The following is a 24,701-nucleotide window of genomic DNA, read 5'->3' on the forward strand; positions in this document are numbered from 1 at the left end:
GCAAACACTAGGAATGCCATGAATGTGTGTCCTTTTCCCCTTCTGGCAAAGTTCCATTATCGACTACAGCACATTACATAAAGGGATCAGAGTTTTCCCACTTGCTCAGGGTTTTCTAGCTGCCTGCAGGGAAAACCCTGTGGATGAGCCAGGAGATCTTGGGGAGTTTATACAAAGCTGAGAGTCAGGGATTCGGACCTCAATTTGGAGTCATGCCTTCAACGTGTAGTCTTTTTCAAACGGGTCTTTGATTTTCCCGTATTGTGTTAGGTATTACAGGGGGTCAGCAGGAGAGCACAGCAAGTACCAGACATTCCAAGCCACTGAAGGTGTTTACAAGCTTGTGGGGCAGGGAAAACTTCCGCAGGAGATGCAGGATGAGGCCACACATTGTAAAGCCCTTAACGTGTGCGTGTAGAGATTAAATCCAGTAAGATTTTTAGAAAAGCAGTGAGAGTAGGCATGTAGTGGTGCCAAGTTGAGTCAGCTGGATCGAAATAAGGGCATCTTCGTGATTAATTCGGATTAAGAAATGCAAATAACACTATGCAAATGGCCACAGTAATAAAGATCAGGAATCTCTTCATCCATAATAAACTGGGTGATGAAAGAAACACAGTAATATCAAGGGTGGATAAGTTAATAAAACCTTCCTCCACGAAATATGCTCTGTTCCCTGTTTCCGTTCTTCATCCTCCCAGTTCTGCCTATCTTGCTCTGCCTCTAAATTCTACTCTTAATTATGTACAGTTCACAGGTTTATCTGTACTACTGACATTCAAAGGAAGAGAGTTTTATCTCTACATGGAGAAATGCTAGCCTCTCCAGTACACACAAATTGCTGAACATTGTACACCCACCAGCCATATGAAGCAGGGTGGGGGACTTCCAGGAAGTCACCGATGAGTGCCACATACAGACTGACTTACTTCAGTCATGCAATCAGATAATACCTACTTCCTAAGATGGCCTGAATTCTTGTCCCAGTGTGTAGTAGCAATTAGAGCACAGCACAAATCAGATTCCAGGATTAGTCAGTTCCTTCCTACCTTGCGGAGAATGGTAATTCTTAATAAACTAACTTCCTTCCAGAAAAGAGGGAAACCAATAGAGAAGCATCTGTACTAAGCTGCGATCATTTCATTTTGACTAAAGATACTTTGAGGGCTAATGAAATGGAGGCCAGACTGGCACTCAGAAAACTACTTCCAATCATTCAGTCAAGTTTCTACTACAATCCTTTGTTGGACCTAATACTAGGCTATTGGAATCACCAAGTATGAAGGCTTCCGTCATTCAAGCTCCCACTATCAACTCTTTCTATTTGCATACTCATTTCTGAATGTTCTGTCTTGTGCTTAAGAAAGTATGTTTACATTCAGTGACATCTCTGGGCAGGAAACCCGGCTCTGACACCTCCCTGCACCCTGCCTATATTCCCAGGTTGGCTTTCAACATGTCAGAGAAGAGGGGAATTGGGGTACAGAGGACAGCAAGGCCAAATTGCAGCTTGCGACCTTCCCTTCGCTTCTTAAAAGCAGCAAAGACCTGACACCATCCTAGCAACCAAAGCCTCCAGACAGGTCATCCGAGGTTTGTCACAGGATTACTGAGCTCCTTAAAAAACAACAATAAACCCCCCCAAAAAACAACTTGAAGATACAAGCAGGCCCTTTAGCTACAAAAATAGCTACTCTGGGGGGAAAAAAATAGTTACTCTGATTCCAAGAGCTAAATCGACTACCTGGCATAGTTTGCCAAGCTGGAAGGTTAAATGTTGCTCTACATTAGCATTTTGGTCATATCCACTTTAAACAAAAATTAAGTAAAGCCTTTAACCATAGACTGGTACTTAGCAACATAGTTCAATTTAGGGATTTTCAAGTAATCATTTTGTTATTTATAGGAAGTCACCATTAAAACAGAGAAACACCAGGGTGCCTGGGTGGCTCAGTCTATTAAGCCTCCGACTTCGGCTCAGGTCATGATCTCACAGTTTGTGGGTTCAAACCCCACGTCGGGCTCTGTGCTGGAGCCTGCTTTGGTTTCTGTGTCTCCCTCTCTCTCTGCCCCTCCCCAATTCGTGTGCACATGCTCTCTCTCAAAAATGAATAAACATTAAAAATATATATTTATGTATGTTATATATTATAATTATATTATATATAAATTATATTATGTATAAATACATAAATATATAATATATAAATATATAATGTATACAAATATATAGGGAGTATATATACATTATATATAATTTATATTATATGTATTTATATATAATATAATATGTTATATTATATTATATGTAATAAATATATAAAATATAAAATATATATAATTATATATATATATATATATACTATATATAAAGAGAAACACTAGCGATTCATAATGGTAACACTCTTTGGCCAGAAAATAAATTTCAGCAGCCCCTATAATTAAAAAGGATTCCACTGGACCACAGGAATTAAGCATCCTGCAAAGAGAATGGTTCTCAGAAGACTTTGCAACAATAGATTAGTAGGAGATCGTGCAGAGACAGGTTAGTATCAACATACATGTAAGAAGGAAGTAATACATTATTAGATTTACATGTGAAATAGTCTCTTTAAAAACACCATTCTAGGGGCACCTGGGTGACTCAGTCAGTTGAGTGACAGACTTCAGCTCAAGTCATGATCAAACGGTTCATGGGTTGGAGCCCTGCTGGGCTCTGTGCTGACAGCTTTGGAGTCTGGAGCCTGCTTTGGATTCTGTGTCTCCCTCTCTCTCTGATCCTCCCCTGCTCACACTCTGTCTCTCTCTTTCAAAAATAAACAAACATTAAAAATAAAAAATAAAAAAACACCATTCTAAAATTGAAAGAAAAAAAAAAAAAGGCAGGCTAGCTCACTCCCTAACCCCTGCATCTCCCTGCCCGGTTACACCCATCCTACTGCCATGGATCAGAATGTCAAGGCCACAGTAGCCAGTTATGTTGGCCCCAAAGGGTAATCGGATGGAACTATACAGTAACCCATTCTGGCTGCAGACTTGCTGCCCAGCCTTGCTGGCTGTTCTGCACTCCGTCCGTCATGCCATCTGACACTGGTCAGCACTCCATCACCCCTGTAGAGACATTCTTAAATAAGCAACAGGCAGAAAACTACGTAAGTGGGCCTAGGTAGAACAACAGATGGTCCCAATTTATTAGAGCCCATGTGTGGTTTTGTTTTGTTTTTTTAAATTGACCTCTTTAGTCTTTGGATTCTGTTACAAAGACCATCCCAGGCCTCAAGGCACCCTTGTTTTTTCTTCTTTAACATTAGACACCAACTCTGTACAATATACTGTTTAGTTTCTCCATTTACACACATTCTCGCTCTCTCAATCTCTCTCCTTCTCGCTCCCTCCATCTGCCCTCAAGATACAAGAAAACACGAAATTGTGTTCGTACATTACTTACATGAACAAGGATTGAAAACCTAAGTATTTATTCCATAGTTAACAGTCCATCTCGTATACCATAAAATGCTTTAGAGTTATTAAAATGCAAGTTTTTAAAAAAGAAAACATATCAAGGAAAACTTGAGAAAAAGTAGGATCTAACACTATAAAATCCAAGTATGATCCCTTTAAAGAAATTTTACTTCAAGAATATATTAAAATATTACCTGACAGTATAATTAAGAGACTTTGTTTACCCATTTATTTTCCAAATTTAGTATGTATATATATTACTTTTATGATCATTCCCACATGCCCCTTATTGTTTTCCCTGCCCTTTAAGGACCAATCAAAGGTAGAAAAGCTCACGTGATTCGTAATGAGTTAATCAGATTCTTTTTTTAATTAAAGAAGCATTACTTTAAAAAAAAAAAAACATAATTTCAATTATAATGCTGATTCTGAACCATCGGCATCAATGTATATATTATAAATACATAAAATGCAGGGCACCTGGGTGGCTCAGTCAGTTGAGTGGCTAACTTCGGCTCAGGTCATGATCTCGGGGTTCACAAGTTTGAGTCCCATATCAGGCTCTATGCTGACAGCTTGGAGCTGCTTGTAGCCTGCTTTGGATTCTGTGTCTCCCTCTCTCTCTGCTCCTCCCCCAGCTCATTCGTTCATTCTCTCTCTCTCTCTCTCTCTCTCAAACATAAACAAACATTAAAAAATATTTTTTTAAATACATACATACATACATAGGGGCGCCTGGGTGGCTCAGTCAGGTAAGCGTCCGACTTCAGCTCAGGTCATGATCTCGTGGTTTGTGGGTTTGAGCCCCACGTCAGGTTCTGTGCTGACAGCTCGGAGCCTGAAGCCTGCTTCTCCCTCTCTCTGCCCCTCCCATGCTCATGCTCTGTCTCTCGATAATAAATAGTTGAAAAAAATTCTTTTAAAAAAGTACATACACAGATAAAATGCTAGATAGCAGAGACCATAGTTCTTTGACCTGCATTTGAATACACAAAGTACCTTGTTGCTTCATTCTACTCCTTATGTATGTCTATGAGGTATAGGCATCTACTGGGCAGTGGCTAGAACAGAGCACAACATCAGCCCCTCTGTATTGGGAGCTAATAGCCATGAAGGCCAAAGATTCCCAAATCCTGACCAATGTTTGAGCCTTATTATCCCACAGGCCACACCTGCACATTTCCACCTAGAGGAAATTCAGCACAAATTCAGCATGCCCAAATCCAGACTCATCATTCCTTACAAATTAGATTTTACATGAAATCTCCAATCTCGCCTATCAGCATCATCTGCTCAGAAAGCTGGACATCATCCCCAATGCCGCTCCTTCCCTGCAACCTATCAACCCACCCACCAACCCCAGGTCCTACAGATGCCAGTTCTAGAGACCATGGCCACACAGCCTGAGAAGGCTGTAGGGACTATGCACACAATAGGGACTTCTGGAATCAGACCCCATTTTAAATTTCACCCAACACACCTACTAGATGTGTGACGTTGCGCAAGCCCCTTTATCCGTCTGAGTTTCCATTCCCTCACTACCAAATGCCCCTAAGATAGGACCTGTGTCACGGGGCTGTTGCAAAGTTTAAATTAAGGTCATTCATTCTAAAGGGAATGTGGAGGGCTAAGTTCTGTGCGAGTATTAGTGATGGGCAGTGAACAGGAGCCACTCTGGTAAGAAATCCCAAGTCCACAGTCCTGTGCAGTATATTAAATGCCATATCGCAGACATAGCTGATGCTAATGGAACCAAGGGGACAGTATGGCATCTAGACCAGAGTGGGAATATGGGGGAAGACTTTCAGAAGAACACACACTTGAACTAAGTCCTAGGAGATGAACAAACAGAAAGTAGATACACAACAGTTGAGGATATGGACTGTTCAGAACAGCAGATGTGAAGTTCTAAGGCCATGAGATAGGCCCCTTGAAGGTACGGAAAGTAGCTGAGTTGTCTGGAGACTAGGATGTGAGGATGAGAAGTGGCCAGAATGGAGCTAGAGAAGTCACCAAGGGTAACCTGAAATGAAGGGCTATAAGCAAAGAATGGGCATAAAAAATGCATTGCAAAGTGCTTCACACTTTTGAATGCTACTCCTCAACACTGTATGTAACTGCCTTCAATTTTACCACGATCTAGTCTGCTTTACGCTTTCCGCAAATATATAACCTAATGTCTTTTTTCTTAAGCTGGCCTCTTCCTATTAATTATTAATATGTCAGAGTATTTTTAAAGAGCAATTCAGGGGTACCTGGCTGGCTCCGTCAACAGAGCATGCAACTCTTGACCTTAGGGTCATGAGGTCGAGCCCCATGTTGGGAGATTTCTATAAAGATTGCTAGGGAAAAAAATCATTTTAGAATTTTTCCACAATTTACTTGGTAAATTAACGGTGGGAATATAAAGGGAAAAGCTCATCACTCTTTGACAGTCAGAAGAGCATGAAAAGGTAAATTTCTTATCATAAACCTCAGAACTCTCTCTGTAACTGATCACACTAACTTCCCAATTCCACCTGCTGTGCTAAGTTGTGTTTAGAAGATACCGCATCGGCCTCATTATTTCAAGGCATAATACATGCCCATCTTCCCATCCAACCCACATCAGCTCCAGTGGTTCAGGGCACTCAGTCACCCAGAGCATCATCTGCCCTGTGCTTTGATGAAAACTTCATTCAACCACCGAGGAATACTGCAATGCCACATTCTGGAGGTAATCCACCCCAGTAACTCAGACCTCACTGGAACGCCTTATTAGCTCCATATAGTAACCTACGAATACGGATATTTTTAAAATTAGTGAAATGAATTGAAATCTTTATCCTTCCCACCAGATTAAGAATCATTCATCCAAGAAAAGCAATTAACATATTTCTGTCACTTGCAAATGAATACAGAAGCTTAACTGCAGGGACTTCCCTACCTTTTTAAGAAAGGATGTCTTTCTGCATGTAGGGCACAATAATATGTAGAATTACCCTCCACATCCTCAACCTTAAATACCACATATTCATTTCTAATTTGCAGGGGAGGAAAAAAATCCTGATGAGGTTAGAAGTATCGGATTAGCCATTCTTGTGAGTTCTACATTTTCACTTTAGGTCAATCATAGTATCAATGAACAACAGAAATTTCTAATGGGATGCTTTTGAATATAAGAGCTTTCTTGTACTCAAAGTGATGCGTTTTAGAAAGTATAATTTAGGGGGCACCTGGGTGATTCAGTCGGTTAAGTGTCTGACTTTGGCTTAGGTCATCATCTCACGGTTCATGAGTTCGAGCCCCACATCGGACTCTCTGCTGTCAATGCAGAGCCTGCTTTGGATCTTCTGTCCCCACTCTCTCTGCCCCCCTCCCTTGTTCGTTCATTCATTCTCGCTCTCAAAATAAGTAACTTTTAACTGAGAATAATCTGAGGGTTGATGGGGGGTGGGAGGGTGGGTGATGGGTATTGAGGAGGGCACCTGTTGGGATGAGCACTGGGTGTTGTATGGAAACAAATTTGACAATAAATTTCATATTAAAAAATAATAAATAACTTTAAAAAAATATAGATTTAGACTTTGATATGCATAGGGAAAAAAAACTTGCAAGATGATACAGAAGTAATTGCTTCAAGTATTTCAACGAAATCTTAGTATTGCTGTCCTTCACATTTATCATTTCTAATACAATAGCACACTCTAATTCCAGCTCCTGGAGCTACTCCTACCATCCCAGGACTAGAACCTACCTCCAGCCAGCCTCCACTCTGATCTCTCTTCCTAAGACAGAACACCAAGCCAGGCTCAGGTACTCCTGTGAGTACAGATGGAAGCACATCTCTCCAACCCCAGCTGTACTGGGTGCGCCCCTGAAGCCAAGACCAGGGTTTGCCTTCAGGATGAGAAGGAAGGGGGGGTATAGCCAGGATCCATCTTCAGGGACAGAGAACCTGAGGGTGGAGGGTGGGGCTTACACCACTAGCTGGTACATAAGTAGTTGTCCTTTCTGTAGCTTTTTTGTTCGTTTTTTGGGGGGGGTTCTTTTATTTCCTTTTCATGATTATTAATTGTTATGTATCCTGTCTGCCACACTGCAAGAATGTGCTCTGAGAAGAAAGCATTTCTCTGGCCACAGGCCACCTGTGCCAGCTAAGCTTCTGAGAAATACGTGAATACACCGTATGGTGGAGCACTGGGGGGCGTCAGTGAACAAGTAATGCTGCCAGACTGCAGGGGGTACTTGGCAAGCACTGACTGCAGGTTGAGAAAGGCCTCCTGAAGTAGGTGACATGTTGTAGGGTCTAGGATGAGCTGCGGTCCCCAAGGAAGGAAAAGCATTGCAGGAAGAGGGACTGGTGTGCGATCCTGTTTCCGAGGGCAAGCGGGAGGAAGAGGAAGTTTTGTATTACACACAACCTGTGCTCCAGCTTTCCCAATTGGACATTCCCATCATTAGACACAGACCTGTGAGACAACAGCTTAGCTAGAGACTAGTTTCAGCGGTGGGAATGGGTGTCTACGGAGGTCAAAGTTCAGGGAATCTAAAAACTTGACAACCAAAAAGCGAAACTCACAACCTCAGCCCCCGGCCATCTCCTTCCTACTGCCCTCAGGTATATACTCATCAGCAAAGGACCAAACCTTACAACTTCAAAAGATGAGACAGAATATTCTACCACTTCCTCCTTTCTGACCTTTAGACAAAACTGCAATTGAGACTTAAGGGGAAAAAAAAAAAAAAAAAAAAGTCTTTCAAATGAAAAGTCAGCCAGCCATAAGCAGTACCAGAGTGGCCTTCACTGCTGTGGGGCACACTCCCACTCTCCCAAACCCGTGGACCGCAGTTCCTCTCTCACCTCCAGCAGACGTGCCCCTCCAGCGCCATGGCTAACCCAAGCAAATCTCCCAGGGTGCCGCTGCTATCTTCCCACAGTTAATCAAAACTTGTGGGGAATTCACAAAGTATGTGTCATTGACAAAGCCTTATCTTCATGAAATAAGCAGTTACACAATACACGATCACAGTCCATTTCTCCGCAATGCGTCCTCATTCTAGGCTTTGGGGGGGGGGGCCTTCCCTCCCCCACCATTAACCATTGTGGTTGTCCTAAGGTCAGTTCCTGGGCATACGAGGGGCTGAGGACACTACAGCCCAGACAAAATAAAAACAAAATTAACAGAGATGAGAAGACAAAAGAGTAACATTGAAAAAGCAATTAGTGTTGCCATTTGTTAGCTCATTAACATTCTCGCTCTATGAATCCAAAAAAAAAAGAAATTAGCCACCTTTCTTTTCTAAGATTTGCCAATATTTGGAAGAACAGTTTCCCCAGGTAGCTTTTGGCATTAAGGTCCAGAGACAAAACTACCAGCAGGCTAGAAGACTCTCAGGATTCCTGGATATGGTCTTCATGACTTATTTGTCTACACTTAAGAACTACTTCTACATTATTTCAGTGCTCACAAATAACAACCGCTAATGTTTTGTTTATAAATGTTTCTGTTCTACTTGGCACCTTCACTGTATCAAGTAAGCACTGTAGTAGCAAGTAACAACACAATTGTTGTGTTGTTAGGATTACGGCAAGAGCTAACAAATAGTATTTACCATTTTTTTTTTTAACGTTTATTTATTTTTGAGACAGGGAGAGACAGAGCATGAACAGGGGAGGGTCAGAGAGAAGGAGTCACAGAATCCGAAACAGGCTCCAGGCTCTGAGCTGTCAGCACAGAGCCCGACGCGGGGCTCGAACTCACGAACCGCGAGATCATGACCTGAGCCGAAGTCGGCCCCATAACCGACTGAGCCACCCAGGCGCCCCAGTATTTACCATTTTGATAAGCACTGCATAGACTATTTCACTGGCCTTCAAATATCTGTCGAAGGTGGATACTCTTTTTTTTTTTAAATGTTTATTTATTTTTGAGACAGAGAGAGACAGAGCATGAATGGGGGAGGGGCAGAGAGAGAAGGAGACACAGAATCGGAAGCAGGCTCCAGGCTCCGAGCCACCAGCCCAGAGCCCGACGCGGGGCTCGAACTCACAAACCATGAGATCGTGACCTGAGCTGAAGTCGGACGCTCAACCGACTGAGCCACCCAGGCACCCCGAAGGTGGATACTCTTATCATCACCACTGTATAATAGGGAATGTGTAGCCCAGAAAAAGCAACTTTTCCCAGATCACCTAGCCAGGACATGGCAGAGCTAGGATTTCAGATCGCACTTCACACCACACAGTTTTGCACACACACCAACTGAGGTGACTGATCAAGTAACTTGACCCAGGAAAGAAGTTAGTACAGAAGGCGGCCAAAGAAAACACAACACAACAAAACAACAAAAACAAAAACAAACAGCCTTTCCTCATCATTCAACATATTCCTCTAACCCCTGTCTTAGCTGGGGACATTTTAATGCCAAATAAGAGATATGCCCCATCTTTCACACTTGAGGAATTAAAGGGTCTGAAGGCAGCTTTCTTTCTCAGCATCACACACTTTCTTCGGCAGTAATCACATGTGTTTCCAGACAGCATTTTCGTAAGCAACTCAGAAGCCCCAAATGAAAACAGTCTTGGAAGTCATTATCAGTCATACCAGAAGGTGTGTGGCTTTCTGCCCCACATGTACATCAAGGCATCCTGAAAAGAGGGGACCCGACATTCAAGTTAAAACCTACCCATTCTCAGCTGCAAGTAAAAATTCCTCCTGTCCTGGGGGTCCAGCTCACCTATTTTCCCCCTACTGACTACTAACGCTCTATTAATAATCAGTCTGGGCCAGCAGCCCCTGGACTCACTCATTCCCGCAGCACTAGCACTCCTATATGATGCTTACTCTCATCCAAACACTTCATCAAAAGTGCTCCCAATCAAGCATGAAAATAAATTAGATTTTGGTTTAACCAGGATTATATTCACAGCACCAAGAAATAAAGTAACAGTTATCTAATCTAACAGGCCAGTCTCAGACTTCTTGGCTCCTCTCCACAGGCCCCTCTTTCTAAAAGCCTTTCCTAAAACCCCTCTTTAAATACTGTGAAATCACAGCATGTTGTGGAACAAAGTAACTCTTCAAATGCAGGGACATAACACTTGTAACTCTCAGTCAGCTAAGCATCTGGCTTCTGGCTTCAGCTCAGGTCATGATCTTGCGGTCTGCGAGTTCAAGTCCCAAGTCAGGCTCTGTGTTGACAGCTCAGAGCCTGGAGCCTGCTTCACATTCTGTGTCTCCCTCTCTCTCTGCCCCTCCCCCCACTTTCTCTCTTCCCCTCTCTCTTAAAAATAAATAAAACCTAAAAAAACAAAAAACTCGTAGCTCTGGTGCCTGCCTAACACTGCTAGAGAGCGTCAAGCCAGTCCACAGGCAAAGCTGCTGGTCGCCAGCCTATGAAGTGCGTGCTGGCCCCACAATGTGTCCGGAAGCACCTTCTTCCTGGACACCGAGGAGGAAGGGGAAGGAGCCTCCTGGCTTGGGCAGAGCCTGTTTGTTTTCCGTGGGGAAACCTCCATTCTCCTGCCTGGCTTCACACTCACTGTCTCTCCATCTGGAACTAAGCAAGGCATAAGCACCTGCAAAGCCCCAACCATGGAGAACACAAGATCTGCACAAAGGAGAAAGGGATAGGGAATGAATATCCCAATTATAGGAAGAACTCCTACAGAGCAACAACAACAAACAAACAAACAAACAAAAACCCAGCTCAATTTTAAAACAGGCAAAGGGGGCACCTGGATGGCTCAATCAGTTAGCATGGGACTCTTGATCTCAGCTTAGGTCTTGATCTTGGGGTCCTGAGTTCAAGCACCGAGCTGGGCTCCACACTGGGCATGAAGCCTACTTAATTTAAAAAAAAGGGGGGGGGGGGCAGGGACAAGGTCTCGAACAGACATTTTTCCAAAGACGCTATGGCCAATAAGCACATGAGAATATCTTCAACATTCAGGAATCATTATGAAACTGCAAATAGAACCCAGGATGAGATACCACCTCACAGCCATTAGGAAGGCTATTATATAAAAAGCAAAGCAAAAAAAAAAAAAAAAAAAAAAAAAAAAGGCAAAGCAAAACCAAAAGAACAAGTGCTGGCAAGGATGTGGGGAAACTGGAACCTTTGGGCACTGCTGGTGGGGATGATGGAAAGTACAGCAGCCACTATGGAAAATGTGAAGGTGATTGCTCAAAATTTTAAACACAAAATTACCATATGGTGTAGTAATTCCACTTCTGGGTGTATACCCAAAAAAAGCAAAAGCAGGGAGTCAGATATTTGCACACCTGTGTTCATTGCAGTGTTATTCACAACAGCCAAAAGGTGCAGGCAACCCAAGTGTCCACTGATGGATGGATGAATGGATAGACAAAATAGGATATGAACATACAGTACACACCCTTACATAGGAAGAAAACTGACATGCTACTGTACTGATGAATCTTTAGTTACAGTACTGATGTACTTAAGACCTTATGCTAAGGGAAATAAACCAGTCCCAAAAGGACAAGTTTTATGATTACACTTACATGAAGGATCTAGATTGGCCAGATTCACAGAGAGTCAAAGAGTGGTTGCCAAGAGGGCGGTAGGGTAGAAATGGGGAGTTAGTGTTTAACAGGAACGGAGTTTCAGCTGGGGGAGCTGAAAAAGTACCAGAGATGCAAAACGAGGATGGGTGCACCACAGTGTGAATGTACTAATGCCACAGCTCTGTGTATCTAAAAATGGTTGAGGGCGCCTGGGTGGCTCGGTCGGTTGCACCAACTCTTGATCGTGGCTCAGATCACGATCTCACTGTTTGTGAGATCAAACCCTGCATCAGGCTCCGCACTCACTGTCTCTCCATCACAGAGCCCGCTTGTGGTTCTCTCTCTCCCTCTCTCTCTGCCCCTCCCCCACTTGTGTGCGTACACTCTCTCTCTCAAAACAAACTTGAGAAAAATAATAAAAATGGTTACAATGGGAGATTTTTTGGTATGTATAGTTTACCACAATTTTTAGAAAAGGATAATATTGACCAAGTCATGCAAACATCAACAGAGAGCAGCTGGCAAACCAGCCAAACACTAAGCACATCTCTCATTTCGCCAAAACAGAACACAACTGCCCCTCTGGATTTTTAAGATTTTTAGGTCCCAATAATCTCAGCCAGTAAGAACCCACTGAGAGAAGACTACTAACATATACCCAAAAGATCAGAGCAAAAACTAAATTCTAATTATTTTAATAGTGCGATTAGTAGTAATGTTGTATAAAACAAGATTTGCTAAAGAATTATGCTTCCTTTTTTTTTTTTTTTTTAAATTTTTTTTTTTCAACATTTTTTATTTATTTTTGGGACAGAGAGAGACAGAGCATGAACGGGGGAGGGGCAGAGAGAGAGGGAGACACAGAATCGGAAACAGGCTCCAGGCTCCGAGCCATCAGCCCAGAGCCTGACGCGGGGCTCGAACTCACGGACCGTGAGATCGTGACCTGGCTGAAGTCGGACGCTTAACCGACTGCGCCACCCAGGCGCCCCAAGCTTCCTCTTTTTAAGATAATGACAGAACAATAGAAGACACATACTTTACAGCAAATCCTGTGATACAGAAACAGAGTAACTTGAGGCAGAAGAGGAAGTATTATCCCTAGGAGTTTAAAAAAAAAATCTGGGTTCCATACTTCCCCCCTCTGCCCCTAGCCTGCCTTATTTAGCCCTCAGTTTCCTCATCAGTCATGCAAATGGCTTGAATAAGATAAACCTCCAATCAAAAATGGCTAAATGGTACCACCCAATTGAAGAATCTCCTTTGTCCAATTCCATGCTTACCAGACAACTTTCTGGTATAATCTGACTACCAAATAACTTTTTTTTTTTTTTAATGTTTATTTACTTTTGAGAGAAAGCACAAGCAAGACAGGGTCAGAGAGCAGAACAGAGGATCCAAAGTGGGCTCTGTGCTGACAGCAGCAGGCCAGATGCAGGCTCAAACACAAACCATGAGATCATGGCCTGAGCCAAAGTTGGACACTCAGCCAACTGGGCCACCCAGGTGCCCTACATTTTTAATTTGTGAGAGAGAGAGGGAGAGAGAGAGCACGCAAGCGAGTGTGCATGTGAGTAGGAGAGGGGCAGAGAAGGGCAGAAAAAGAGAAAGAGAGAGAGAAAATCTTAAGCAGACTCCATGTTTAGTATGGAGCCCAATGCAGGGCTTGACCCTGGAATTGTGACCTGAGCCAAAATCAAGAGTCAGACACTCAACCAAGTGAGCCACCCAGTTGCCCCCACAAATAACTTTTCAACAGGAAAAAAAGTGTCAGCATTCCAGGCTCCTCAGAACTGATACTGAATTTCATAAAAAATAAAAGTCAATGATTCTAAACAGTGGAAGGAAATTGGTCCAAGTGATAGTGGAAAGGAGAGCCCAGTTTTCCTAATTCAGAACCCAACTATATTCTACATCATCATCATCCATCAACACTGAACCATCCAGCAAGGGAAGGCAGTTTTCAAATCATTTGTGACCACTGTCCATGCCACTCAGTTCTTTAAATCATTCAAGAGGAAAATGATCTCAAATATTCTGAAAATGTCCAAAAATAATTTTAAAATCACACAATTTGAAAATTTGGGAATATGCCCAGGCTTTAAGGTAGTGAATGAAACAAAAGGGAGGGATGGGGCATTTGTTAACTTCACTCTTTTCTGAAAATAACTTCTTTAAATTGGCTTTTGGGAGACAATCTTCCTGGCCTTTTTTTGCTAACACCTCCTCTTCCCAAAATTTCCTCCACCCTGCCCCACAAATAAATAAATTATGTAAATAAATTATGTAAATACATATATGTACGTGTGTGTATATCCACATGCACACACATTTATATATCAGTTCAGGCATATCAAAACTCTCCAGAGAAATCCAAATTCTTTTCCATAGCCTAGGAGGCTATAGGTAATCTTGGCAGAACCATTTTTCTCAGACATCTTCTCTTTCCACTGTCTCCTTGCTTCAACCCCTTGTTTAAACACACCATGTGTATCTGACCTCTGCCTTTGTTCTTCCCCCACTTAAAATGATCATCTCCCATCTTTGCGTGGCTCTATCCCTCATTTCATTCAGGTCTCAGTTCAAAGATTCCCACAGACAGGTCTTCCCCGATCACTACAATGGCATCCTCCCTCCTTCATTCCCTGTGAATTTTCTTTCCAGCACATACCATCAGTGGACATACACCTGTCACATGTATGGTCTGTCTCCCTCTAGAATGTAGGCTCCATCAGAACAAGGACTATAGCAGTTTTGTTTCTGTACCCCCACACCTAAGAACAGCACTTAGCATGTAGAAGACCCACTGTATTTGCTGACTGAATAAACCAATGGGGAATAGAGGGTAAGTTATGGTAATAATGACCAAACTAAACGGGGCGCCTGGGTGGCTCAGTTAAGCAACCAACTTTGGCTCAAGTCATGATCTCAGTCCGTGGATTCGAGCCCCGTGTCAGGTTTTGTGCTGTCAGTTCAGAGCCTGGAGCCTGCTTCAGATTCCGTGTCTCCCTCTCTCTCTGCGCCTCCCCCACTCATGCTCTCTCTTTCAAAAAATGAATAAATGTTGGGGCGCCTGGGTGGTTCAGTCGGTTAAGCAGCCGACTTCAGCTCAGGTCATGATCTCACAGTCCGTGAGTTCGAGCCCCACGTCGGGCTCTGTGCTGACAGCTCAGAGCCTGGAGCCTGTTTCGGATTCTGTGTCTCCCTCTCTCTGACCCTCCCCCGTTCATGCTCTGTCTCTCTCTGTCTCAAAAATAAATGAATGTTAAAAAAAAAAATTAAAAAAATAAAAAAATTTAAAAAATGAATAAATGTTAAAAAAAATTTTTTTAAATAATAATAATGACCAAACTAAATTCCCCCAAATGTGCCCTTCAACCAAATTATAGAAGTGGTCAATCCAACACATCTGTCACACTCTAATGCCAAGTTGCAGTTTGGTCCAAACAAGTAGCTTCAAAATTTGTTGATGTGGATGCTCTACCATGTCACATACTGACTAAGTGCTGGCAATAGTGAGGGGTTTTCCTCCGTCCCTGCCTTCAAAGATCTCCTGGTCTCACACGAAAGCTATGGATAATTATAGTAAGTGTTGTGAACATAGGTGAGGGCAGGAACAACCAACGTGGGAGGCCAGAAACCGCCCAAAGTGAGTGTGCCACATATTCTGTGCACAAGTCCACACAGCCCATAGGAAACAGGGACAAGCAATTACTCCCACTCTTACCACGCAACCAACCAGAGGACTCCACTGCTTTTTCTAACTGCCAGGCAATCTCTTCCCATGTTGGCATTCTTCCCTTGACAACTGCTTCAGTATTTTTCACAAATCCAGCTGGAATCGTTAACTGACGTGCATGCATACACACAGAGGTTTCATGAAACTTTCTGTTCTCAGGTAATCAAACACTACAGCCTTTGGCTTAAGATGCATTTCCATCTCTGGTCCCATATGCCCCATCATGGGTTGTTCCAAGCACTGATCAAACCTCAGGACAAGGGATCTGCCTCAAAATATCCCACCCGCCAAAGCTTCAAGTAGCTTTTAGCACACAATGTTCCCAACCCAACAGGTTTTTATTGCTTGTTTACAAAGTTAACAAACCCTAACCTACAGCTTCTTATATAGCAAGTGGAATCAACAGCTGCTAATTTGGGATTTTTGTTTCTCCTAGATTTGATTTGGTTTAACTTCTTTGCTGAGTTTAAGAAATATCTGAAAAGATTTGCACATATAAAGTACTCTGCAACCTCAATCACTCCTTATGGTAACACAAACCTTTCAAAAGGTGTCCTCCTTCCCCCAGGAACTAATTTTGGCTATTTCTGTTCAGCAAGAGAAAAGGACATTTGCTAGAAAGAGAACAGCTGTATGGTCCCAGTAAATATTTACTCTATAAATTGAACTTCTGTTTATCTGTGTAATCCAGGTTATTCTCTCCTTATTTCTTTCAAAAGTGAAAGATACCAACGTTAGGAATCTGGGTGTAGTTGGGGGGGGTGGGGGGAAGCAAGTGAAGGGATGGAGAAAATAACTGCATATAATCTATCTCTGCCCTGACATGCCCTCCCTGATGCACAAGTCCACATCCTCAGTACTGTCAGTTTTCAGAGCTTTTTGGCTTATCTGATTCCACAATCTCACCAATACAAACCTCTTTCCCAGAATCGAGAAATTACTTAAAATGTAATCTTGGTTTTCTGAAACTTGATTCCTTAGATCAAAACCTGAATCTGAAGTCTTTGTTCAGCAGCATCTTCTTAATGTTGCCATAAATGCAGCTTTTATCTTCCGTTCCAGTCTCATTTTGGAGGAAGTGTTCCACATGGCTTGTGCTGGGGTAAGGAGCTTCGGGCAGCTACTAAAGCACCCTGGAGTTTACCTCCTGAGTATTGCCACCCCTTTCCTTATCCTGCATGGGTGCCCCCACCCACTCAAAGCTCTGGTGCCTCAAATCCGGTAGCCACACATCCTGTAAGTACTTCCTTAATATGGAGAAGTCTTGGGATTCATTTTACAACTACCCAGTTGGACAAAGCACACCCTTGGAATCAATGTTCTCTCTGGGCTTTCACGTCTATGGCCACCTCAGCCCCAATCACCTGCCTGGTCTTTGACTAACCTCCTACTCTCCTATCCCATTTCTCCTTTTTCTTGTTACTTTGGTGACCCCCTGGTTCCAGCCACATTTAATCTATTTCCCCTGGCCAGCTGGAACTGAGTCATGGCCTCACTGCCACATTCAGCACGTGCTTCCTCAGGACCTGACCACCAGCAGCTGCCTTGCCACGTGGCCTTGGCCACCAACTTCACTATGTTTCCTGGCTTTCTCTGCCAACCTCTGCCCTCTGCAGTGCCACAGTGATTTAGCAAACTGTAGTAGGAGCCTAGAGCCCCACCTGCAGGGGTGGGAGAACACTCATTCTGTGACAAAGAAAGCCTTATTCTGGCACCTCAAACATGGTAGGACTAATCTCAGGTCCCTCTGAGTACACAGCCAGTGGGACCTCTTAGTGGGAGACAGAGGTCGCCATGCCCCTATCTCCCTAGCAGTAAACAAGGACAGAAAGGAAGGCCCTCCTGGATGAGGATCACCCATTCTTTATTGACAAATCTGCTTTTAGGGCTCTGGGAAAATCAATGCATAGAATTCCTCAGCCAGTTGAAGGTGATGGCAGTGACCATATCCCTTTAATCATATTCATTTCATTTTTATCAAAAATATTTATCTGTGTATTGCACAGAGATTACAATACACATCAAGTTAAAAAGGCCTATTATACAGAATGCTCCCTCCTAGGAACATGTGATCACAAGCTGAGAGCACGAAGAGAAACTGATGAAAGGAAACCACGTACAAATGATGGACCTGGGAGAAAGACTCCTAGGGCTGGAAACCTGATTCCACCACTAATAGTCTGTAAAACCTCAGTAAGTGTTTTCACCTCTTTATGCCTCAATCTCCACACCTGTAGAATGGGCCTAACAGAATGTCTCTCATAGGGTTTTGATAATGAAGCAGGTCAATACCCTGTAAAACCACTGAATTAACAGCTAAGAGACCAAACAAAAACTATTGTCAGGCACTGAGAATTAAGACAAGAGGGTTTTAGACAAGGCTTTGTGTTTTTGAGGCCTCTGGAGTAGATTAAAAATAGTTGCAAAAAAAAAAAAAAAAAAAAAAGTTGCAAATTCTTTGTTATATACGCCTTGGAGAGGTAGAGTCTATTTCTTCACAGCTTTCAATCTGGGCTAAGCATATAGCTGTTTTTGACCAACAGATGCACAGAAATGACTCTGTGCCAGTTTCAATCCTACATTTTAAAAGAACTGCCTGGGAATGCAAGCTGGTGCAGCTACTCTGGAAAACAGTATGGAAGTTCCTCAAAAAACTAAAAATAGAACTACCCTACGACCCAGCAATTGCACTACTAGGCATTTATCCATGGGATACAGGTGTGCTGTTTCGAAGGGACACATGCACCCCCATGTTTATAGCAGCACTATCAACAACAGCCAAAGTATGGAAAGAGCCCAAATGTCCCTTGATGGATGAATGGATAAAGAAAATATGGTGTGTATGTATATATATATATATGTATGTATGTATATGAATATATATGTGTATATATACACACACACACAATGGAGTATGACTCGGCAATCAAAAAGAATGAAATCTTGCCATTTGCAACTATGTGGATGGAACTGAGGGCATTATGCTAAGTGAAATTAGTCAGAGAAAGACAAAAATCTATGACTTCACTCATATGAGGACTTTAAGAGACAAGACAGATGAACATAAGGGAAGGGAAACAAAAATAATATAAAAACAGGGAGGGGGACAAAACAGAAGAGACTCTTAAATATGGAGAACAAACAGGGTTACCGGAGGGGTTGTGGGAGGGGGGATGGGCTAAATGGATAAGGGGCATTAAGGAATCTGCTCCTGAAATCGTTGTTGCACTATATGCTAAATTTTAATTTTTTAAATTAAAAAAAAAAAAATGGAAAGGGAGAGGCAAGGTGTTCATTCATTCAAATGTGTGTAGAACACCTACTATGTGCCAGACTCTATGACAGGTCTTCACACTGTTCTTCTGGTGCTGATGGTCTATGGCTGGGAGAGACATTAAACAACTCGTTACAGCGAAGTTGATTCTATAAAGACAAAGGAGTATAAAGGGGTATGGGAATACTAGGTGATCTCACAGGCCCCTCCAACTCTGATATTTTATAACTGGCTGACAAAGCCTACATCTATCTGTTAGATGGTCCCTGAGAGACAGTCATACAGGATTATCCATGTAGAGAACAACTTTCTCCTATACAAATCCACTTCTTAATTAGAATCCACGAAGATGTGGAGTTTCCATAGCTACCCAACAAGTATATGGTGAAAGCACACGAAGAGTTGCCTCTATAGACTATGTTCTGGAGTGGAATCATGTCATGAAAGCAGCTTTGAATAAAGGGATAAGGAAAGAGCAAGGGAAGTAGGATTTCCAGGGGCAACTAAGGTAAACATTGTTTAATGTTTAAAAGGCAAAAAAAATGTAAGTTGATTGCTTCAGACAAATTATTCTTGAGTATTTTTTTTTATTCCCCAGGGGTTTTAATGATCACCAGGAAAGAACCCTTAAAGATAAATTTTTATTTTGCTGCATAAATAAGTAGCTTTCTACCAGACAAGCAGATCCAGTAGACAGCTCTCCTGTAAAGATTTAGTGAATTCAAATCATACCTTGCAAATACTGTGCCTTGAGACCTCCTTCTCCCCAAATCTGAACTATTCTAAGAACTAGGAAACGCGACCGTGGTAGTGCAGCAATGTCAAACTATATACAGGTCCCACAAGTTTCATCAAGACAAACATAACTGAGTGCAAACCAAAAATCCATGGCGAGGAGGAAGAATTAAGAGCCTTCCCTTGACGAGATTTGGGAGAATTTAATCCAGTGCTGCTGACTGTGTACTTGATTTTCTAAGGACTCTTGATTTGGCTGGTGTTGAAGTCCTTCCTTTTAACCTCACATTAGAAAAAGAAAAACATCCTTTGATTCTTTGATAGGGTCAGCTAAGAGCCAAGAAAAGAGAACAGCCAATTCCTGCCGCTCAGATTTTCCTTTCGCATTACTGTGGTTAATGCTAAGGATTAGTTTGCTCTAGTTAAAGTGTTCAGACTTGATATAAGCCATTTGTGGTCATGGATAAACACAAATGTTTTGAATGCCCACAGGTAGGGGTAATTTCACTATCTCCTAGAATCATCTCACAGGATCTTAAACAGCTATTGTTCCAGCTAAAGACACAAAAGGAACACATTCATGAATTTCCTGTTTTTCGACCTTAAAAGTTCTTACACATGCAAAACACCTCACGCCCAACACCCAGCTCTAGGTCAAGTAGCCCTCACACCCAAATCCCTCCTGCCTCTCTTGTATCCGAGCATTCCTGGAGTAATTGTAGGCAGAGGTCAGCACCTCAGCAGCTGACCAAAGCTCGCTGCTCTCACTGAAGGGACCAGCAGATTACACCTGGAAAACTGATGCAAGTCACTCCCGTTGTTGAAGATGTGATAGAGTCCACGCCAATATAACTGCCAAAGGGTCAGCAATTCCTGGGCCCACAGGGCCCCTGTACAAGGGGTCAGCTCACAAGTCCACGCCAACGAGAGAGGCCTCTTGTTTCTGACCCCCAGCATCCTGGGCTCTTTCAGGGTTTTTCCTGGCCCTGAAATGCCTGGTGAACAACAGGCTGAATCTGACCCCACGGTGACCTCCAGACAGCCTAGAGGCTCCTGGGCAATAAAGACGTGGTACTAAAGGGGTCCCTGAGGGGGTTTTATTAGCTCTGCTTCCAGGTGAGGAGGAGGAACCAACCATCAACAGGGGCTGGCAACTTTGCCGCCCAAGACGTTAAAGCAAAGCTAGCATTTAACAGAAAAATTACGTGAAAAGAAACAAACGCTCCTTTACACCAGAGACCTAGTTGTGAGAAATACAAATGAATTGTATTCAGAAATAGAGGTATTATAAAAAAGGTCGGGGGGGGGGGTGATGAGCATTGAGGAGGGCACCTGTTGGGATGAGTACTGGGGGTTGTATGGAAACCAATTTGACAATAAATTTCATATTACAAAAAAAAAAAAAAAAGTCAATCCTCCAACTATTGCCCGTGATAAACTGACCTGACATTTAGGGTCCACAAGTATGACCCGCACATACCCCCTTGCCTTACAAATTCTCTTACACATACCCTAATTGAAAACATGTCCAAAAACTAAAAAATAACTACCCTTACTGTCTATGGCAACTACCAGATCTGCAGGGAAACTGGGACAAGGGGAGACAGAGGGGCAACTAAATCACTGAACCTAGAAAGAAGACCTCAGAGAAGTTAAATGATCAGCAGATTTTCTCTCCCTTTTCTCAGTGTCTGCTCAAGGTTATGATTGGGCAGAAGCTTATTTCCTCAGGGACAAGTGTTCCATAATGCTCAAGTATTACCACTCCAACTAACGCGGGGGCCACGAAGCACCCTCCACCCTTCCCTTTGGCCACAAGTTTTCTAAGGAGTATATAGGAGTGGATACAAGTAGGCAAGGAATCCCCCTAACTCTGGGTTCAACTAATGCCCTCCCCTGATCACCCCAACACCAGGAAAGTCCGTTAGGACCTCCTCTCTTTCTCTAGCCAGTATCCTAGCCACCTTCATCCTAAACCTGGAATTCATTCTGAAAACAAAAGGTAACAACAACACACTTCAGGTAAGGAGAATTAATGCTGCCACAAAGAAATAATGTGAAAGACCAGGGAAAGACTTTCTGCAGGACAAACACACCTTTAAGTTTTTGATTTTTAAGTGACCTTACAAGGTAAGTCACAGGTTCCTCCTTAAATAGGGTTTCTCCTGGGTCCTTGGTCCTAGCAGGGCCCTACGTTCTATTTTTGATGTGAACTTCTCCCTGCTTGTAAAATTGGCAAAAATCACTTAGGTCTTCCTGCCTCTTCCCTTAACCTCTTGTTTTCAAGTTACATCCTCCCCCTCTTAGCATCTCCTCACCTTGTAAACCACAAGGGAATCCACCAGGATTAGGAAATGCCTCTACCTCATTCACCAACACCTCCAAATGCTACTCTAAACCCTAGTAGGGACAACGCAGCAGCAACACACAGAGCACCAGGCAAGGGCCCAGGGCATTCACTGCTGGATACCAGCTGCAGACCCACTCAGGTTTCCCCGGTCTATGCCCCCCCACCCCTTCCCCATCTCCAGCCCTCTCCCCACAGCCAGGGCTGCATCCTTTCATTTTTCCTTCATCCTCGGTAATCTGACATCACCTCTGTCTGCCTTCCGGCTGTTTTTACACTGGTCTCCTTTTCTTCCCCTTTCCTCTCTTCAGCCATACTCAAGAAGCACAGACTATTTATTCTACTTTTGCCCCATAAATAGCTCAGTGATGATGTTAGGAGGAAAACCCACAGCCACCAAGACTCCTGCTGTAGACATCGGTCACACAGAACCCTCCTCTCCTCTCTTTTGAGCATCCACTCAAAAGAATACTTTTCAGGTATTCAAAGCGGGGGGGGGGGGGGGGGGGGGGCGCTCAGGGGCATGGGGGGGGGGGGGGGAAGAGGGGTTGTGCCCGAGGCATCCCTAAAGTCATCAAAAAAAAAGGTGGCTTTGAGCATCTCACCGCTGACATATTTGCATACCGTTTGATGTAGCTTTAATTTCAAAGAGAGTCTCAAACACTCAAGTGGGTATGTTACAGTGAGAGCCAGGAATTGCAAATGCGCTTGCCTCAAAGACTCAGGAGTCCAGTCCAGGGCAGGAAATAAAGTTCTAAGCCGCTTTGATGTGCTTCCTCCCCACTCCCCTCCCCAGCGTGGGTCATTCATCTCCGCCGACGAGAGACCACCTTGCCCGAACTTAACCAAACGCATTACACGTGGGAGCCAAGTGGTAGATTTAACAATCCAATGAGCTCCGCAGCCCCACCAAATTAGTTACCAACGGCTTCGGTTCAGCTTGGGATCCCCGACTGCTAAGAAAAGCAATGTTGAGCCTAAACTGGAGGAACCGGGGTAGGAAGGGACGGAGGACCCAGATCCGCGGAGAGCAGAAGGTCTTGGCGGCGCGGTGAGAGCTTGTTTCTTTTTTGAGCCACTGATTTCAGACTGAAATATCAAGCCAGTTCAGGTCATTTCCTGAGTAGCACAAGTTAAAACAAGATCCAAAAAATCTATTAATCTTTAATTGCGCTGCCTCCCGCCTGGGAGCACGAGGTGGGTAGGGCGCAGGGGTGTAGGGCTGGGGGCGATCGGGAGGGACCGGCCGTTTGTCGGAAACCAAATGCCTGAGAAGCCAGAGCTCGCGACCTCAGCTGTTCCTTACCTCACTCAGTTCCGCCGAGGAGTCGTTTCCATATTTCATGGCAACTCCAGAATTCATGACTGCACTTTTCAGAGCCGAGCTCCTCCTCCTCCAGGTCTCGGAGCTTCTGAGTTGGGCTTACCAGGCTCGATAGCCACCGCTTGGTCCCTTCTGGCACATTTCAGTCTAGACAGCCATTTTCACCCAAGACAGTGGGGAAGCCCCAAGCAAGGATGCAAGCTCTCCTGGAAGGCACAGAGTCGGCTGGCGTTTCACGGACGAGCCATTGCTGCAGGAGGCTCGGCGGTGTGGCGCGCTCGCAGCTGCTGCAGCGGCCGAGCCGGCGCGGGGACCCGCCCGCGCGCTCCCACCGCTGGGTCCCGGGGCACTGCCACCCTCCGAGCCGCCGAGCCGCTCCTACGGGGCCTCGCCGCCCCCCATTACCAGGCTGGAGGGCACCTCCCAGTAGGATCCGGCACCCCGGAGGGCTTCAGCGAGCTCCCGAAGAAACCAGGGCGGCGGGGAGAGCGAGACCCGCGCCTCGGGCTCCAGGGAGGGAAAGAAAGCTACAGAAAGCCGGAGCGGGGCTGCACTTCACGCTGAAGTTTCCCTTTTGAATCGTCTGGAGTTGTAAGTGGTTTCTGATTGAACACAGCTGTCTAGCTGCTCGGTGCGCGGAGAAGGCGGGGCCAGAAAGAGAAAAGGGGCGGGGGGGGGGCGGGGGAGGAGGCCGAGCAGAGGGGACCTTGCCGGGAGAGCAGGCATCCTTCCAGCTCTCTGCGATAGTAATTACAGGACCCAAGTCCAGGAGGAAGAGAAGAAACAGAAAAGGCCACCTGAGTATTTGTGCAGAAATTTTTTTTTCAAAATTCCTCCTAGAAGCCCCTTTCCATGATCTAATAAGGTCAAGACAAATCTGACCACTGTACATCAGGCAGCGCTGTGCACTTCTCATGGCACATTAAGATTTTACAAGAGTGTAGGACGGTCATTTTCCCCTGATCTGTCTAAAGTCAACACCGAGGGTGTAAATTCACTGTGAAACTCCCTCTCTGTCGCTGGGGCAGATTACATTTTCTGCATGTCGATAATGAAGATGCCCCATTCCTTGAGAGGTATAAAATAGGCTTACATTTTCCATCCTCCCCAACGCTAGACTGTCCTTTTAAATGTTACATTCTCCATCCTCTTCAACCCCCATACCTTCCTTAAAAATCTCACTGCTCATCTGAGCAGAGCTAGGTCCGTATTTCTGGGGTTTGGAGTATGAATCAAAAAAGATTCAATGGACTGTTATATCCAGTAGACTGGTGGAATCAGAACTCCCCTCAGTTTTGAGTTTCCCT

At 44.0% G+C, this 24,701-nt stretch overlaps 1 protein-coding gene across 1 annotated transcript in view; it reads right to left on the reverse strand.

Annotated features, from left to right (window-relative positions):
• MCC (MCC regulator of WNT signaling pathway) overlaps positions 1-23,979 on the reverse strand; it is a 275,749-nt gene extending 251,770 nt beyond the window's left edge. The window contains exon 1 of the mRNA XM_042945311.1: positions 23,377-23,979. Coding sequence (XP_042801245.1) covers positions 23,377-23,433 — 57 coding nt within the window. The 5' untranslated portion in view covers positions 23,434-23,979. The remainder of the gene's footprint in view (positions 1-23,376) is intronic.
• Positions 23,980-24,701: the final 722 nt, after the last annotated feature.

This window comes from Panthera leo, chromosome A1 (assembly GCF_018350215.1).
Source record: "Panthera leo isolate Ple1 chromosome A1, P.leo_Ple1_pat1.1, whole genome shotgun sequence".
Taxonomy (NCBI): domain Eukaryota; kingdom Metazoa; phylum Chordata; class Mammalia; order Carnivora; family Felidae; genus Panthera; species Panthera leo.